The 14,419-nt window shown below is 44.2% G+C and overlaps 1 protein-coding gene across 1 annotated transcript in view; it reads left to right on the forward strand.

Moving 5' to 3' along the window:
* The window catches only part of naaladl2 (N-acetylated alpha-linked acidic dipeptidase like 2), a 290,768-nt gene that overhangs the window by 66,120 nt on the left and 210,229 nt on the right, over positions 1-14,419 (forward strand). The window contains exon 2 of the mRNA XM_014216734.2: positions 12,801-13,302. Within this exon, the coding sequence (XP_014072209.1) occupies positions 12,801-13,302 (502 nt within the window). The remainder of the gene's footprint in view (positions 1-12,800; positions 13,303-14,419) is intronic.

Genomic DNA, 14,419 nt, shown 5'->3' on the forward strand with positions numbered 1-14,419 from the left:
ACCTCACAATTAGCTGACCCACTAACTTCCAGAGAAGTGTTCCAAAAGGACTGCAAACGAGCAGAAAGAAGCCCACCTTCACTCTACTGCTCTTCCATTGAGTTTACATGGCACTAGGGGGGATTATTTGCATTGAAGGCTCTCTCTTACTCCCAAGGTTGCCCCCCTGGGAAGAGCCCTTATTCCTACAGCAAAACTAATGGCTGGAGATCATATATTTTTCTAAATAATCCAGACCTCTTACTCCGAGTGGAGTTGTCAACCCTGACACGAGGGGCTCGGATTATGGCCCATCAAGCCCAGGGACTCACACCAAAGATGAAGGACCTGTATTTAGGGGTGAAATATGGCTACCTTAGGTATCACACAGGCTTTCAGGACACCCTGGAAAGGTATCAGCAAGAGACCAGTTCAGTGAAGAAGAAGAAGATGATGCACATCTCCATAGAACCACCCACTGGTGCTTTATAACTTCTGGTGGATGATGTACCGTTGCAATGCATATTCAGCCCATTATGGAGGCTCCATATGAGAGAACCAAAGGAATTCATCCACCAAGACAGCTGTACTGTAGAAGGGCCATGATCCGTTGTTGACTCGTCGGATCACTTTATCAGCCATCTCACTGATCTCAGTGTGAGGATGCATGGAAATGGCTACTCCAGAGAGCTGTATGGTTGCAATATGTGGAATATGAGGCAGGAGATAATTAGCCCTGCAGGTGGGGCAGCTTGCCTCTATACTCTACTGGCCTGTTCCTCTACAATAAACATCATCTGCCATCAGATACCATTGGAGGCTCTTTTAGACATGTCAATTAAAGACAGCGTGTGAATATCTCTAATTATACTCTATGGTAGAATTACCCTGTAGTGTGCTCTCTTTCACTCTGACTGCTGAATATCTGGCATATTAGTCATTGTGTGTGTGTGCGTGCGCATGCGTGCGCGTGCATGGGTGTGTGTGCAAATGTGTTTATATATCTGAATTGGCCATTGCCTCGGGGTTCAGTGGATTTTGACTTTGAGCCATCTCCCCCCACTGTAGCAATGATACTTTGTATGTATGCCCTCGAAAAGGCATAATCAATTTAAGAGTTTGTCTTGGGTCATTATTACCTGCCGCAGAGCCATCTGTTAGCCAAGTCAGACTGAGGCCTGTGCCAGGTAGCTCAAGTGTTGGAGTGCATTGCAATGTGGAGGTCTGTAGCACTGGGTTGAGTGGATGGAAGGATGGCAGGACTGGAGGGAGGGAGGGAGGGAGGGAGGGAGGGAGGGAGGGAGGGAGGGAGGGAGGGAGGGAGGGAGGGAGGGAGGGAGGGAGGGAGGGAGGGAGGGAGGGAGGGAGGGAGGGAGGGAGGGAGGGAGGGGCACTGCCAGATGGTCAGGGACACCAGCCTCTTTACACTGCCAAATGGGCCCAAGCATATTTAAGAGTACCAGGACTAAATATAATTACTCTCAGCATCAACTCAAAGAAGGGTCTGCTTGAGCACTTACTAACTCATACAAACTGTGAGGAACTATACTGAAGACTAGTGCAGACATAAAACAATGTCTGGTGTGTTTGACGTCAGAGAGCTGTGATGCACTCACAATGAGCTGACCTTTAGTCTGTATAACAGCACAAGGACCCAAGTCACCTCCACGTCTGAGACACTGCAAGTGATGGCCAGTTACATATCACACACACCTCATGGCCTCCGCAACCACTGAGGAAATCAAAGGAATATATATGTGTGTCTCGAGTGAAAAGAAAAGGGCACACCTGTAGCATCAAACATAACCTTCATTATTTCCTTGTGTTTTTAGAGTGACTTTGTTTGACAGGGAGTGTGACAATCCATCATTATGTCACACTAGGGAAAGACCTCATTTTGAACAGCAGAAGGTGACATTCTCTTTGTGTGACAGTGGTAGGTGATACTGAGTGATCTGTGTTTGTGAAGAAAAGAACACCAGCGTGACACATACTGGCTATATTTAGATCACTTTTATTTGAGGATGTGAGTGTGACTTTCAACAAGCAGGAACTGGATCATATTTGAGCCATGGAGGTGGGGAGAGAAGTAAAGCATGTGATTATGATTTAGTAAACTACTTTACAAGCAAGTGTATTGGAGGTCACATAAATCTCTGTTTAAACTATATCTTATCAAATACACAACTTGCCATCTGAAAATTAACTGTATATAATATGCTAACATAAAGTACATGCAAAAAAATCGATGAAAAAAATCAATTGAAAAGTGTATTCAACCACTGATCTCTGTGGTTAGAAATGTGTGAGGAAGAGCAGGCACTGTATTCACTCAATGGTCATCAGTGTAATATTCATTCTCTCTAGCTGGCATGTGAGATGGTCATGCGCTAGGCCTACAGAGTGTACCATGGACCGTGGTGTATTTAGTTAGAGACCTGCAGAGAGAGCCTTGTCTGTCTGTCTGTCGAGTCCACACTGACTAGCCTGATCTCTAATGAATGGGTTGACATTAGCTAATGAAGCTAATGGAGTAAACTGAGCAGCATATGGCCGCCCCATGGGGATCCATACTTAAAGCTTTAATTTTGATAAATGGTGCCCCAGGTTATGTTTTGTATTAGAATTTCATTTGCAAAGCTGGATTAAACATAGATGGTAAAGATCAAACAAGGGTGGGGGGTTGGAGGAGGTTGGGGGCTGGAGGGGGTTGGAGGGGGCTGGAGGGGGTTGGGGGGGGTTGGAGGGTTTTGGGGTGCTGGAGAGGAAACATACTATAGGTCCTGTTTGAAAGAGGGATGCTGTGTGACACATGTTCCTGCCTGGATAGATCCCCTGGCCATGCATGGAGCTTGCATCAGATGAAAAGATGGTGAGGAGAGGGAGGTAGTGGTGGAGGAACGTTTGGCATGTGTCACAATGTCAACCAGAGTGCATGGGTGAGGAGGAGAGGTAGAGGTCATTAGCTGGCTAGATGAAAAGGCCTGTGGAACATGGGCCGAAAGCTTGTTATTGTGCAAGTCCTCAGGTCACAGGAAAGGTTACTCATCACGAGTTAGGCTATACATATACATTTCATGTTAAATGCTTCACTCCCTATCGTGTCACCTTAGCCAATGAAAGGAGAATTCAGTGTGTGAAATGTAGTTTTATGAAAGATGAACAGAAAAGAGAGCAGAATACCAGTACCAGGTGCAGTAAAGTCAGTCCTTTTATATCATAATTTGACTGAATCATACCAGCCTCCCAGAAAAAGAATGCTACTACACAGTACAAATGATATGTGCATGCTGCTCACAATGTAAAATATGCTGCTGAAAATGGATGTGGTTGGTGTGCTAAATTCATACAGCAACATGAAAAGCAATTGTTAGAGGTTTTAATCAAGCTTACAATACAGTCTTGTTTTACACTGACAATTAGTGGCAAGTCCTTATTTGAAAGAAACTGAGTTATATACTGAGTGCAGAAAACATTAGGAACACCTGCTCTTTCCATGACATAAAGTGACCAGGTGAAGCTATGATCCCCTTCAATCAGCGTAGAGGAAGGGGAGGAGACGGGTTAAAGACAACTGAAACATGGATTGTGTATGTATGTGTGCCATTCAGAGGGTGAATGGGCAAGACAAAAGATTTAAGTGCTTTTGAACGGGGTATGGTAGTAGGTTCGAGGCACACCCGTGTGAGTGCAATGCTGCTGGGTTTTTCATGCTCACCAGTTTCCTGTGTGTCCAGTATCAAGAATGGTCCACCACCCAAAGGACATCCAGCCAACTTGACACTACTGTGGGAAGTATTGGAGTCAACATGGGCCAGCATCCCTGTGGAACGCTTTCGACACTTTGTAGAGTCCATTCCCTGATGAATTGAGGCTGTTCTGAGGGGATTATGGGGCGCAACTCAATATTCGGAATGTGTTCCTAATGTTTTGTACACTCAGTGTAGATATGTAATGAAGGATTGTTAGTGTAATTCAGGTCTTAATGATCTGAGTGCCACTGGTATTTTGTTGTGGATGGTAAAAGCCAGTCTCAGTTGTGTTTCCTGCTTTTATAACAGACACGTCTCATCCCACAATTGACTTGATATACAAATGTGCACAATAACGTTCATTGTGGTTTGCAGCCTGATAGATGGCCTTAATAACCCTTACCTCAGGTTAGGACTGCTCAAATGGATGTTTCTGTTGACTCAAAGTTGTTCACTCTCCAAGCAGAATGTAATGGAGGCCAGTCATTGATCTGATTTCCCTGTAATGCTGCTGGCCCTGTTGTTCCCAGAAACCCTGTATTTATCTCTCGGATCATATTTATATCTCTGAGCTACAGCATCACTTCCACCTCTGTTTATTGATCCGGATACACAAATGAAGCATCGCTCACTGAAGGAGTCTTGTTGCACAATGCACACACGGCAGCCTGCATCTGTTCTGTAATGAGGAGTAAAACACTCAACAAACCACTGCTATATTGAGACTGAGATCAGAGAATGGGATCTTGAATGCCTAACTATTGTATTGAGGGTTCTGTAGTTGCCATGACACCTAAATGCAGCTTAGGCAGAAAACTCGTGCAAATTCTGTATTTAATCATTTATATGTAAATATTTGTACAAACATTTTATTTTTCACTAGCTAAATGAGTGCAGATCAATTCTTGATATCATGAGTTGGATTTCTGCACGTAAATGGATGAAAATCAGCATTGTCAACAAGCTAGTTAATGCTAGCTAGCCGGTGTGTGTTTTCATTTGAGTTACACCTAACTAACTTTACTGACTTTGGGTTGAGTTTCAACAAAAAAGAGGCTATGCATGCAAAGTTGGCAGTGGAACAGCTTTTTGTTTGGTCAGGAGGATACTTCTGAAGTCAAATTTGATCACAGAGTCCCAATACAGAGAATCTGCAGACGGTGGAGATGCCCTGATGACATTGTGCCTCCCTGCCCTTGGACACCTGAACACCATCTCCGACCACCACCTTTGCTGATGGGTCATGAGAGCTTCCAGATCCTCTCATGACCAATCTGCTGGAGGCTTCAAGAAGCACTCAAACAGACATGATCTAGCTGATCTACAGTATAACTTTACTGTTGTAGTGTATATTTATTTTATTTTGTCTGTAATGAAAAGCACTATAAAATGTTTATTAGATTATTATTATTATTATTACCTATGGGCAGGAAATGCCTCTCACGCTTATTGAGTGAAATGTCAAGGACACTCATTCCTGCTTTCTTTATCTCATTGATGAGATTATAATTTTTACATTTACAAAGCTATCTGTCTCTGTAAAAAATAAAAAAATTATTGCACATAATAATTTTCTAGAATTTCATCATATTGGAAGTATTCTATGTATGGATTCTGTGTGTACAAGGAACTACTACACTCGGCTCCACAACAATTAGAAATACAATTAAAAGCTTGAGCGTGGTGCACACACAATACCAATAATAATACCAGAAAGTCCAACCTATGAGTTGATTTGAAGGTAAGACTTTCTTCTGATTTCAGAGCAGAAAACAGGCTCAGATCTGAGGAAATGGATGTGGTGCATGTTATTGTTTTCTTGTCTAGCATTCTTAGACATGGCCCCATCTACTGTACAATGAGATTTAATGCAGAGATCCATAAAGTAGAATTATTTGGGCCACACCCTGCGGATGGCATATTTTATTCATGAGCACAATAAAAATAAAGGTTTGCTCTGGTGGCCCAGGCCAGTAACATATTCTGAGAGCTGGGCCAGATGCTGGTTCTAAATGGATACTACTGTAGCAACACAGCACAGCAGCCATGCTTCCTCTTATTCCTCCAGGCTGGTGCAGCGTTAGTTCCATCCACAGTTGGCCCACAGTAGTTCTTGACCAAGCATATACTTACTACACTTACAATTGGCATTTGTGTGTGTCCATGAAATAGAGTATGCTACTGTTTATTTGGCAACAGCATTGGCATTGTGTGTTGCTTATGTTGTGCAGCGAGTTGTAGGTATTCCATGGCAATAATTTGCTTAAGTTTTTCTCATCACCTTTCTCCTGTTTCTTTGCCCTCCTGTGAAATGTTCAACAGCTAAACTGATCGACAGCTGGCTTCATGTTTTGTAACTACGGCAACTGACAAGGTCATGTCAGATGAGATGATGGGTAGGCAGGACTGTGCTGGGAAATATTTACTCTATTTTTTTGTCCTCTCTCTTCCTCCCACCCTCTCCATCTCTCACCCACTCACACGCCCACACACAATAACCTACTCCACACACGGACACACACACACACATTTCTCTCTTACTATAATGAACAAAAATATAAATGCAGCATGCAACAATTTCTAGGATTTTACTGAGTTACAGTTCATATAAAGAAATCAGCCAATTGAAATAAATTAGTTAGACCCTAATGTATGGATTTCACATGACTGGGAATAAAGGTATGCATCTGTTGGTCACAGATACCTTTAATAAAAGGTTGGGACGAGTATCAGAAACCAGTCAGTATCTGGTGTGACCACCATTTGCCTCATGCTGCACATACACATCTACTTCTCATAGAGTTGATCAGTCTGTTGATCAGGCTGTTGATTGTGGCCTGTGGAATATTGTTGCACTCCTCTTCAATGGCTGTGTGAAGTCCCCAGCACAAGGTGCACCTGTGTAATGATCATGCTGTTAATCAGCTTTTTAATATGCCACAGCTGTCAGGTGGATGGATTATCTTGGTGAAGGAGAAATGCTCACTAACAGGAATGTAAACAAATGTGTGGACAATATTTGAGAGAAATACGCTTTTTGTGCTTATGGAACATTTCTGGGATCTTTTATTTCAGCTCATGAAACATGGGACCAACACTTTACATGTTGCGTTTACATTTTTGTTCAGTATCTCATCAGTATTGAAACATATGGAAATTATATGAATAAATAATATAGTTACAGATACAGGCATTCAAGAAAGTTCTTGGGCTTTTCTTTCAATCTCTATGTCAATGGCATCTAAGGGTTGAAAGTTAAAGAAGAGGGTTACCCTCAGCATCCCAATGTTATTCTCCCCTCTCCAACACTGATCCACAGATTTGTATTCCATTGTGTGCCCTGAAAGTTAACCATAGAGTGCTATCAGGGCATTATAAGAACTATAGTTACTAAGGCTACTACACATATACAATATATTCTGTATACACTTAGAGTTTTTTTTTTTTGTATAACTTGAACAGGAATAGATGAGTAGATAAGCAGTTAATTTAAAGTAAAGAGATAAAAACAACAGTAAAAAGACAGTGAAAAACAGTAGCGAGGCTATATACAGGCACCGGTTAGTCGGGCTAATTGAGGTAGTATGTACATGTAGGTATGGTTAAAGTGACTATGCATCAAATCAAATCAAACTTTGTTTGTCACATGCCCCCGAATACAACAAGTGTAGACTTTACCGTGAAATGCTTACTTACAAGCCCTCAACCAACAGTGCAGTTCAAGAAGAAGAAAATATTTACCAAGTAGGCTAAAATAAAAAGTAATAATAAAAAGTAACACAATAATGAGGCTATATACAGGGGCACCGGTACTGAGTCAGTGTGCGGGGGTACAGGCTAGTTGAGGTAATCTGTACATGTAAGTGGAGCGAAGTGACTATGCATAGGTATCAAACAAACAGTGAGTAGCAGCAGTGTACAAGAGTGGTGGGGGGTGTCTTTGTAAATTGTCCAGTGGCGATTTTTATGAATTGTTCAGCAGTCTAATGGCTTGGGGGTAGAAGCTGTTGAGGAGCCTTTTGGTCCTAGACTTGGCGCTCCGGTACCCCTTGCCGTGCAGTAGCAGAGAAAACAGTCTATAACTTGGGTAACTGGAGTCTGACAATTTTATGGGCTTTCCTCTGACACCGCCTATGATATAGGTCCTGGATGGCAGGAAGCTTGACCCCAGTGATGTACTGGGCCGTTCGCACTACCCTCTGTAGCGCCTTACAGTCAGATGCCGAGCAGGCGGTGATGCAACGGTCAGGATGCTCTCGATGGTGCAGCTGTAGAACCTTTTGAGGATCTGGGGGCCCATGCCATATCTTTTCAGTCTCCTAAGGGGGAAAAGGTTTCACGACTGTCTTGGTATGTTTGGACCATGATAGTACGTTGGTGATGTGGATACCAAGGAACTTGAAACTCTCGACCCGCGCCACTACAGCCCGTCGATGTTAATGGGGGCCTGTACGGCCCGCCTTTTCCTGTAGTCCACGATCAGCTCCTTTGTCTTGCTCACATTGAGGGAGAGGTTGTTGTCCTGGCACCACACTGCCAGGTCTCTGATGTCCTCCCTATAGGCCGTCTCATCGTTGTCGGTGATCAGGCCTACCACTGTTGTGTCGTCAGCAAACTTAATGATGGTGTACTTAGTCCCCTCCTGTATTCCCTGCGTGGCCAAACAGGGATTACAGGAGGGGACTAAGTACACACCCCTGAGGGGCCCCAGTGTTAAGGAGCAGCGTGGCGGACGTGTTGTTGCCTACTCTTACCACCTGGGGGCGGCCCGTCAGGAAGTCCAGGATCCAGTTGCAGAGGGAGGTGTTTAGTCTCAGAGTCCTTAGCTTAGTGATGAGCTTTGAGGGCACTATGGTGTTGAACGCTGAGCTGTAGTCGAATAACAGCATTCTCACATAGGTGTTCCTTTTGTCCAGGTGAGAAAGGGCGGTGTGGATTGTTATTGAGATTGCGTCATCTGTGGATCTGTTGGGGCGGTATGCAAATTGGAGTGGGTCTAGGGTGTCCGGGAGGATGCTGTTGATGTGAGCCATGACCAGCCTTTCAAAGCACTTCATGGCTACCGGCGTGAGTGCCACGGGGCGGTAATCATTTAGGCAGGTTACCATCCCTTCCTTGGGCACAGAGACTATGGTGGTCTGCTTGAAACATGTAGGTATTACAGACTCAGTCAAGGAGAGGTTGAAAATGTCAGTGAAGACACTTGACAGTTGGTCCGCGCATGCTTTGAGTACATGTCCCGGTAATCCGTCTGGCCCAGCGGCTTTGTGAATGTTGACCTGTTTAAAGGTTTTGTTCACATCGCCTACCGAAAGCGTCATCACACAGTCATCCAGAACAGCTGGTGCTTTCAAGCCCTGCCACACCCAACGAGCATCAGAGCCGGTGTAGTAGGATTCAATCTTAATCCTGTATTGATGCTTTGCTTGTTTGATGGTTCGTCTGAGGGCATAGCGGGATTTCTTATAAGCGTCCGGATTAGTCTCCCGCTCCTTGAAAGCGGCAGCTCTAGCCTTTAGCTCGATGTTGCCTATAATCCATGGATTCTGGTTGGGATATGTACATACTAGATCGAATCCCCGAGCTGACAAGGTAAAAACCCACTGTTCCTAGGCCGTCATTGAAAATAAGAATAGGTTCTTAACTGACTTGCCTAGTTAAATAAAGGTAAAATAAAATAAATAAAAATATAGTCACTGTGGGGATGACGTCATCGATGCACTTATGCATACATGATAAACAGAGAGTAGTAGTAGTGTAAAAGAGGGGCTGGGGGGTGGTGGGTGGCGGGACACAATGCAGATAGTCCGGGTAGCCAATATGCAGGGGCACCGGTTAGTCAGGCTAATTGAGGTACTATGTACATGAATGTATAGTTAAAGTGACTATTCATATATGATAAACAGAGAGTATTAGCAGCGTAAAAGAGGGGTTGGGGGACCATGCTAATAGTCCAGGTATCCATTTGATTACTTGTTCAGGAGTCTTATGGCTTGGGGGGTAAAATCTGTTGAGAAGTCTTTTGGTCCTAGACTTGGCGCTCCGGTACCGCTTGCCATGCGGTAGTAGAGAGACCATTCTATGACTGGGGTGGCTGGGGTCTTTTACAATATTTGTTAGGGCCTTCCTTTGACACCGCCAGTGATGTACTGGGCCGTACGTACTACCCTCTGTAGTGCCTTGCGGTCGGAGGCCAAGCAGTTGTTGTACCAGGCAGTGATGCAAGCAGTCAGGATGCTCTCGATGTTGCAGCTGTAGAACCTTTTGAGGATCTGAGGACCCATGCCAAATCTTTTTAGTTTCCTGAGGGGGAATCTGCTTTTTTGTGCCCTCTTCGCAACTGTCTTGGTGTGTTTGGACCATTCTAGTTTGTTGGTGATGTGGACACCAAGGAACGTGAAGCCCCGTCGATGAGAATGGGGTCGTGCTCGGTCCTCCTTTTCCTGTAGTCCACAATCATCTCTTATGTCTTGATTATGTTGAGGGATAGGTTGTTATTACTTGGCAAATAGTGTGGTCTACAGTTTATCATAAGACACTGTACATCAGGCTAGCAAAATCTAGAGACTTCCTTAGATTTCATTCACCAGCTGTTGTTTACAAATATGCACAGACCTCCCCTTCCCCCCCCGTCTTACCGGAGTGTGCTGTTCTATCTTGCCTGTGCAGCGTATATCCCGCTAGCTGAATATCCATGTCATCATTTAGCCACGATTCTGTGAAACATAACATATTACAGTTTCTGATGTCCCGTTGGTAGGATATTCGTGATCGTACCTCATCTAGTTTATTGTCCAATGATTGCACGTTGGCAAGTAATATTGGCGGTAACGGCAGCTTTCCCACTTTCCGTCTGCGGACCCTTACGAGGCACCCCGCTCTGTGTCCTCTGTACCTGCATCTCTTTCTCTTGCCAATGACAGGGATGTGTGTCTGAAGTACATCCTGTGCGTCCTGCTTGTTGAAGAAAAAATCTTAGTCTAATCTGAGGTGAGTGATCGCTGTCCTGATATCCAGAAGCTCTTTTTTGCATTAAGATACGGTTGCAGAAACATTCTTTACAAAATAAGTTTCAAATAACGCGAAAAAACCCCCACATAATAGCACAATTGGTTAGTCGCCCGTAAAACTGCTGCCATTTCTTCCGGCGCAATTTTATAAAAACGACTGCAATTCATAGTTCATAGATCATACATACACACACAAAAAGGTTCTAAAAGGGTTATTCGGCTCTCCTCATAAGATAACCCTTTTTGGTTCCAGGTAGATCCCTTTTGGGTTTTATGTAGAACCCTTTATGTAGAACCTGGAACCAAAAAGGGTTCTTAAATGGGTTATCCTATGGGGACAGCCGAAGAACCCTTTTAGGTTCTAGATTGCACCTTTGTTTCTAATAAGGGTGTATGAATTAAAGATAGCAATAGCAACTTGATTTGCAGGTATTTAGCAGGTTGGTTAAGAACTGTACGTCTCTTAAATTTTTAACAAGAACCAGCAATACCATGGCACCTAATAAAACGCTAAATAAAATACTCATGCTCAAGAACGTGGCTTTATTTTTACTTATACTTAATAAAATGCTAAGCATGCATTTAATATACCTTACCATGTGGACCCTTACCATGTGAGGTGTCAGTCTGGCTTCCATCATGGAAAAGTCAAAGACAGTATTAGAATGGATGGCTTTGTCTGAGAGTTGAAAGGCATTAAATCGCTGGTGTTCCTGTAATTAAATGTCAGCTGTCACTCTGCATGGGAGAGCTGCTGTTTCCCCTCACCACCATATGTACAGTAGACTATGCCAGTCCACATGGGGTAAGGCTGGGTGGGGAGTGGCACTGTGTGTGTGTGTGTGTGTGTGTGTGTGTGTGTGTGTGTGTGTGTGTGTGTGTGTGTGTGTGTGTGTGTGTGTGTGTGTGTGTGTGTGTGTGTGTGTGTGTGTGTGTGTGTGTGTGTGCGCGTGCGTGCGTGCGTGCGTTCTGAACTATTGGTCGACAAGGGTCAGTATTAAAATTAACTTTGTCCCTTGGCAGAGAGGGGATCTTTTATCTGACTCCGTGCAGAAATAATGGACGTTTAGTGGCGCATTGAAGATTGATGTGGGGAAATTCTCAGGCCTATATCTATGCTGCATTCTTACCATCAATCAATCAAATGTATTTATAACGTCTTTTTTACATCAGCAGATGTCACAAAGTGCTTATATTGAAACCTAGCCTAAAACCCCAAACAGCCACGTGATGTCAGATCCAGGCATGTTCTTTTTAAGCAAGCTTTTCTTCCTCCTCTCTCTGAGACACCCACACAAAATGAAATGACCATTCTGACTGCAAAGTATACAATGTGAAAGGGACCATATTAAAATTATAATTTTTTTCTTATCTTTTAGATAAACCTTTCTCTGAAGAAAGGTGTTGCTCAGAGAGATCACTTAGTGTTCTCTTGCTGCTCAGGGTGGTGCAGTATAACTTTCATAGCAACAGATTTCACTCTAATGTCTGTTTAAAGAAAGTCTTTAAAGCAATGTCTTTGAAAGAATAAGTGGCTTTGGTGTGCTTTTGAGTTTCGTGGCAGTTTGGATTTTTTTGGTTATTATCGATTGGGCTGCTGTTTGGAGTTTGATAGCAGTGTCAGTAAAAGGGACAGTTAAATTTGATGGTATACTAAGACACTGGGCTCCATTTTATGAATTTGATCCCACTCAGTCATCTCCCGTAATGATCTGCTTCAGCAGCTGTAGTGAACTTAGCGTGCTCTAATTGGGTTTCGTGGGAATGCTCTTTACTATTTAGTTAAGGCACTGGAGTTCAACCCCTGGGCCACATAAATACATCACCTTTGAATTGTTATGGTGATGAAAGCCCAGGAAACAATGTGTGTGCCATGCACGTCACTGGTAATGCAGTGCATAGGTCCAACTGCACAGGCTCTCTCAGTGTAGGTCTGTATGATATACTGAAAGGTTAAGTTCATCACTTTGGTTGATTAGCTGTTAACCAACCCCTCATTCAGTGCTCTTGTTAACCTGGGATAATAACAGAGACCTCTGTGTAATCTGTTTCTATCCAGGTCTTGAAGGCATGGCGTACAGGAAGGTGCGTGCGGCCCACCCAGGGTCTCTGGAGCGGGAGGAACTGCAGGCATCCGCCCTGGACCTGGAGTGGGACATGGAAAAGGAGCTCCAGGACCCGGGACTAGGACTGGACCGCTTCCAGCTGGAGTGTGTGGAGCATCGGACCGTGGGAAACTCCAACCGTGCTGATCCAGACCCAGACCTGGAGCCCATCCAGCCCTCTGTGTCCGTCTCTCCACACGGTAGGTTTGAGCGGCTGCAGGAGGACCCCAACTACATCTCCCACTTCACCAGGGCTCCACCCAAGGGCCAGCGGAGAAGCAGCTGCAGCCTGGTCAAGTACCTGCTAGCGGGTGTAGGGCTCTTTATCCTGGGGCTACTGATAGGCCACTACGCCCACAGCACGGACAAGCCCACCCCTGAACCCCCCACTGACACAGACCTCCTGGAGGAGCTGCTGAGGGACATCACAGCTGAGAAGATCCAGGCTCTGCACAGGTAGGTAGGCCTTTTCACACACACCAATTACTCCGTGATTCTCTGTTTTGCCTCAATGCCTGCAGATCGTTTAGAGACAGAGTGTATAATATTACAGGTAATGCATCTTCTTAGTGTGGAGGCATTATGCGCAGCTGCAGAACAATAAGTAGCGAGCTGAGAGGATTTGCATGAAAATTACATTCATTTGGAAGTGTTTCTCTGAGAAGGAGGCTCTCCCAGCTCATGCAAAGGTGATTTAGAGCACATTGATTGCTGCTGACCTCTCAGCCAATAAACCTGCGGCCCCTTCTGAAAGCTTTTCTCTGTCAGAGTGAAAGTTAGACATTCTTAGGAAGCAGATGTGGGCTTTTCTGTAACAGTCTCCCAGGGACCTGCATCCTTCTAGCAAAGACAGTCTCCCAGCCAAACACTGTAGCACACTGTATCCCCACTAGTGACAAGAAGGCCTTGTTCACTCCATGCCCAGCTGTGTATAGCTGACAGGCGGGGACAGGGCCCAAGCAGGTAGTAATGTTAAATTAAATGCCGACAAACCTCTGGTGGCATGATATTGTTTTGGTGCCAAGGATCATGGAATACATGTATATTTGTGTCAGAATGATAACTTAGTTTCAACTGAACTGAGAAAATCTGACTCCCAAACAGGCTTTGCAGTTTTGTGTATTTATTATTTATTTAGTCACATTTATTTTTCAGGCGGCAGGGCCAACAGCAGAGCCCAGATTCTCTTGGAGAAAGACACAATATTGTAACCTCAACTAACATTATGATCATGCATTCAGCCACCAACTCATAGTTCATACCTTGGATGTTGTTTACCAAAATAATTGCATTATTTACATTTGGGGCACAGAGCTTAGGCGTGGGAAGATGTTTGGGGGTCAGCTCGCTAATATGGGACTAGTAAAGGCCCAGTGCACTACTTTTGTGAAGAAAAATAACACTTTTTCAAAAAAATCAGGGGGTGCTTCAGCACCTTCAGCACCCCTACTTCCTGCAGCTATGGCACAGAGGGAATCCTGCAATATCTCTCACAAACTGATGCTCTATGGGGAGAGGGGATATTGTGGTAGCTCAGAATGTTTCCAAAAATAAAATAAAATAGTTAAATGGA

This window comes from Salmo salar, chromosome ssa10 (assembly GCF_905237065.1).
Source record: "Salmo salar chromosome ssa10, Ssal_v3.1, whole genome shotgun sequence".
NCBI classification, from domain to species: domain Eukaryota; kingdom Metazoa; phylum Chordata; class Actinopteri; order Salmoniformes; family Salmonidae; genus Salmo; species Salmo salar.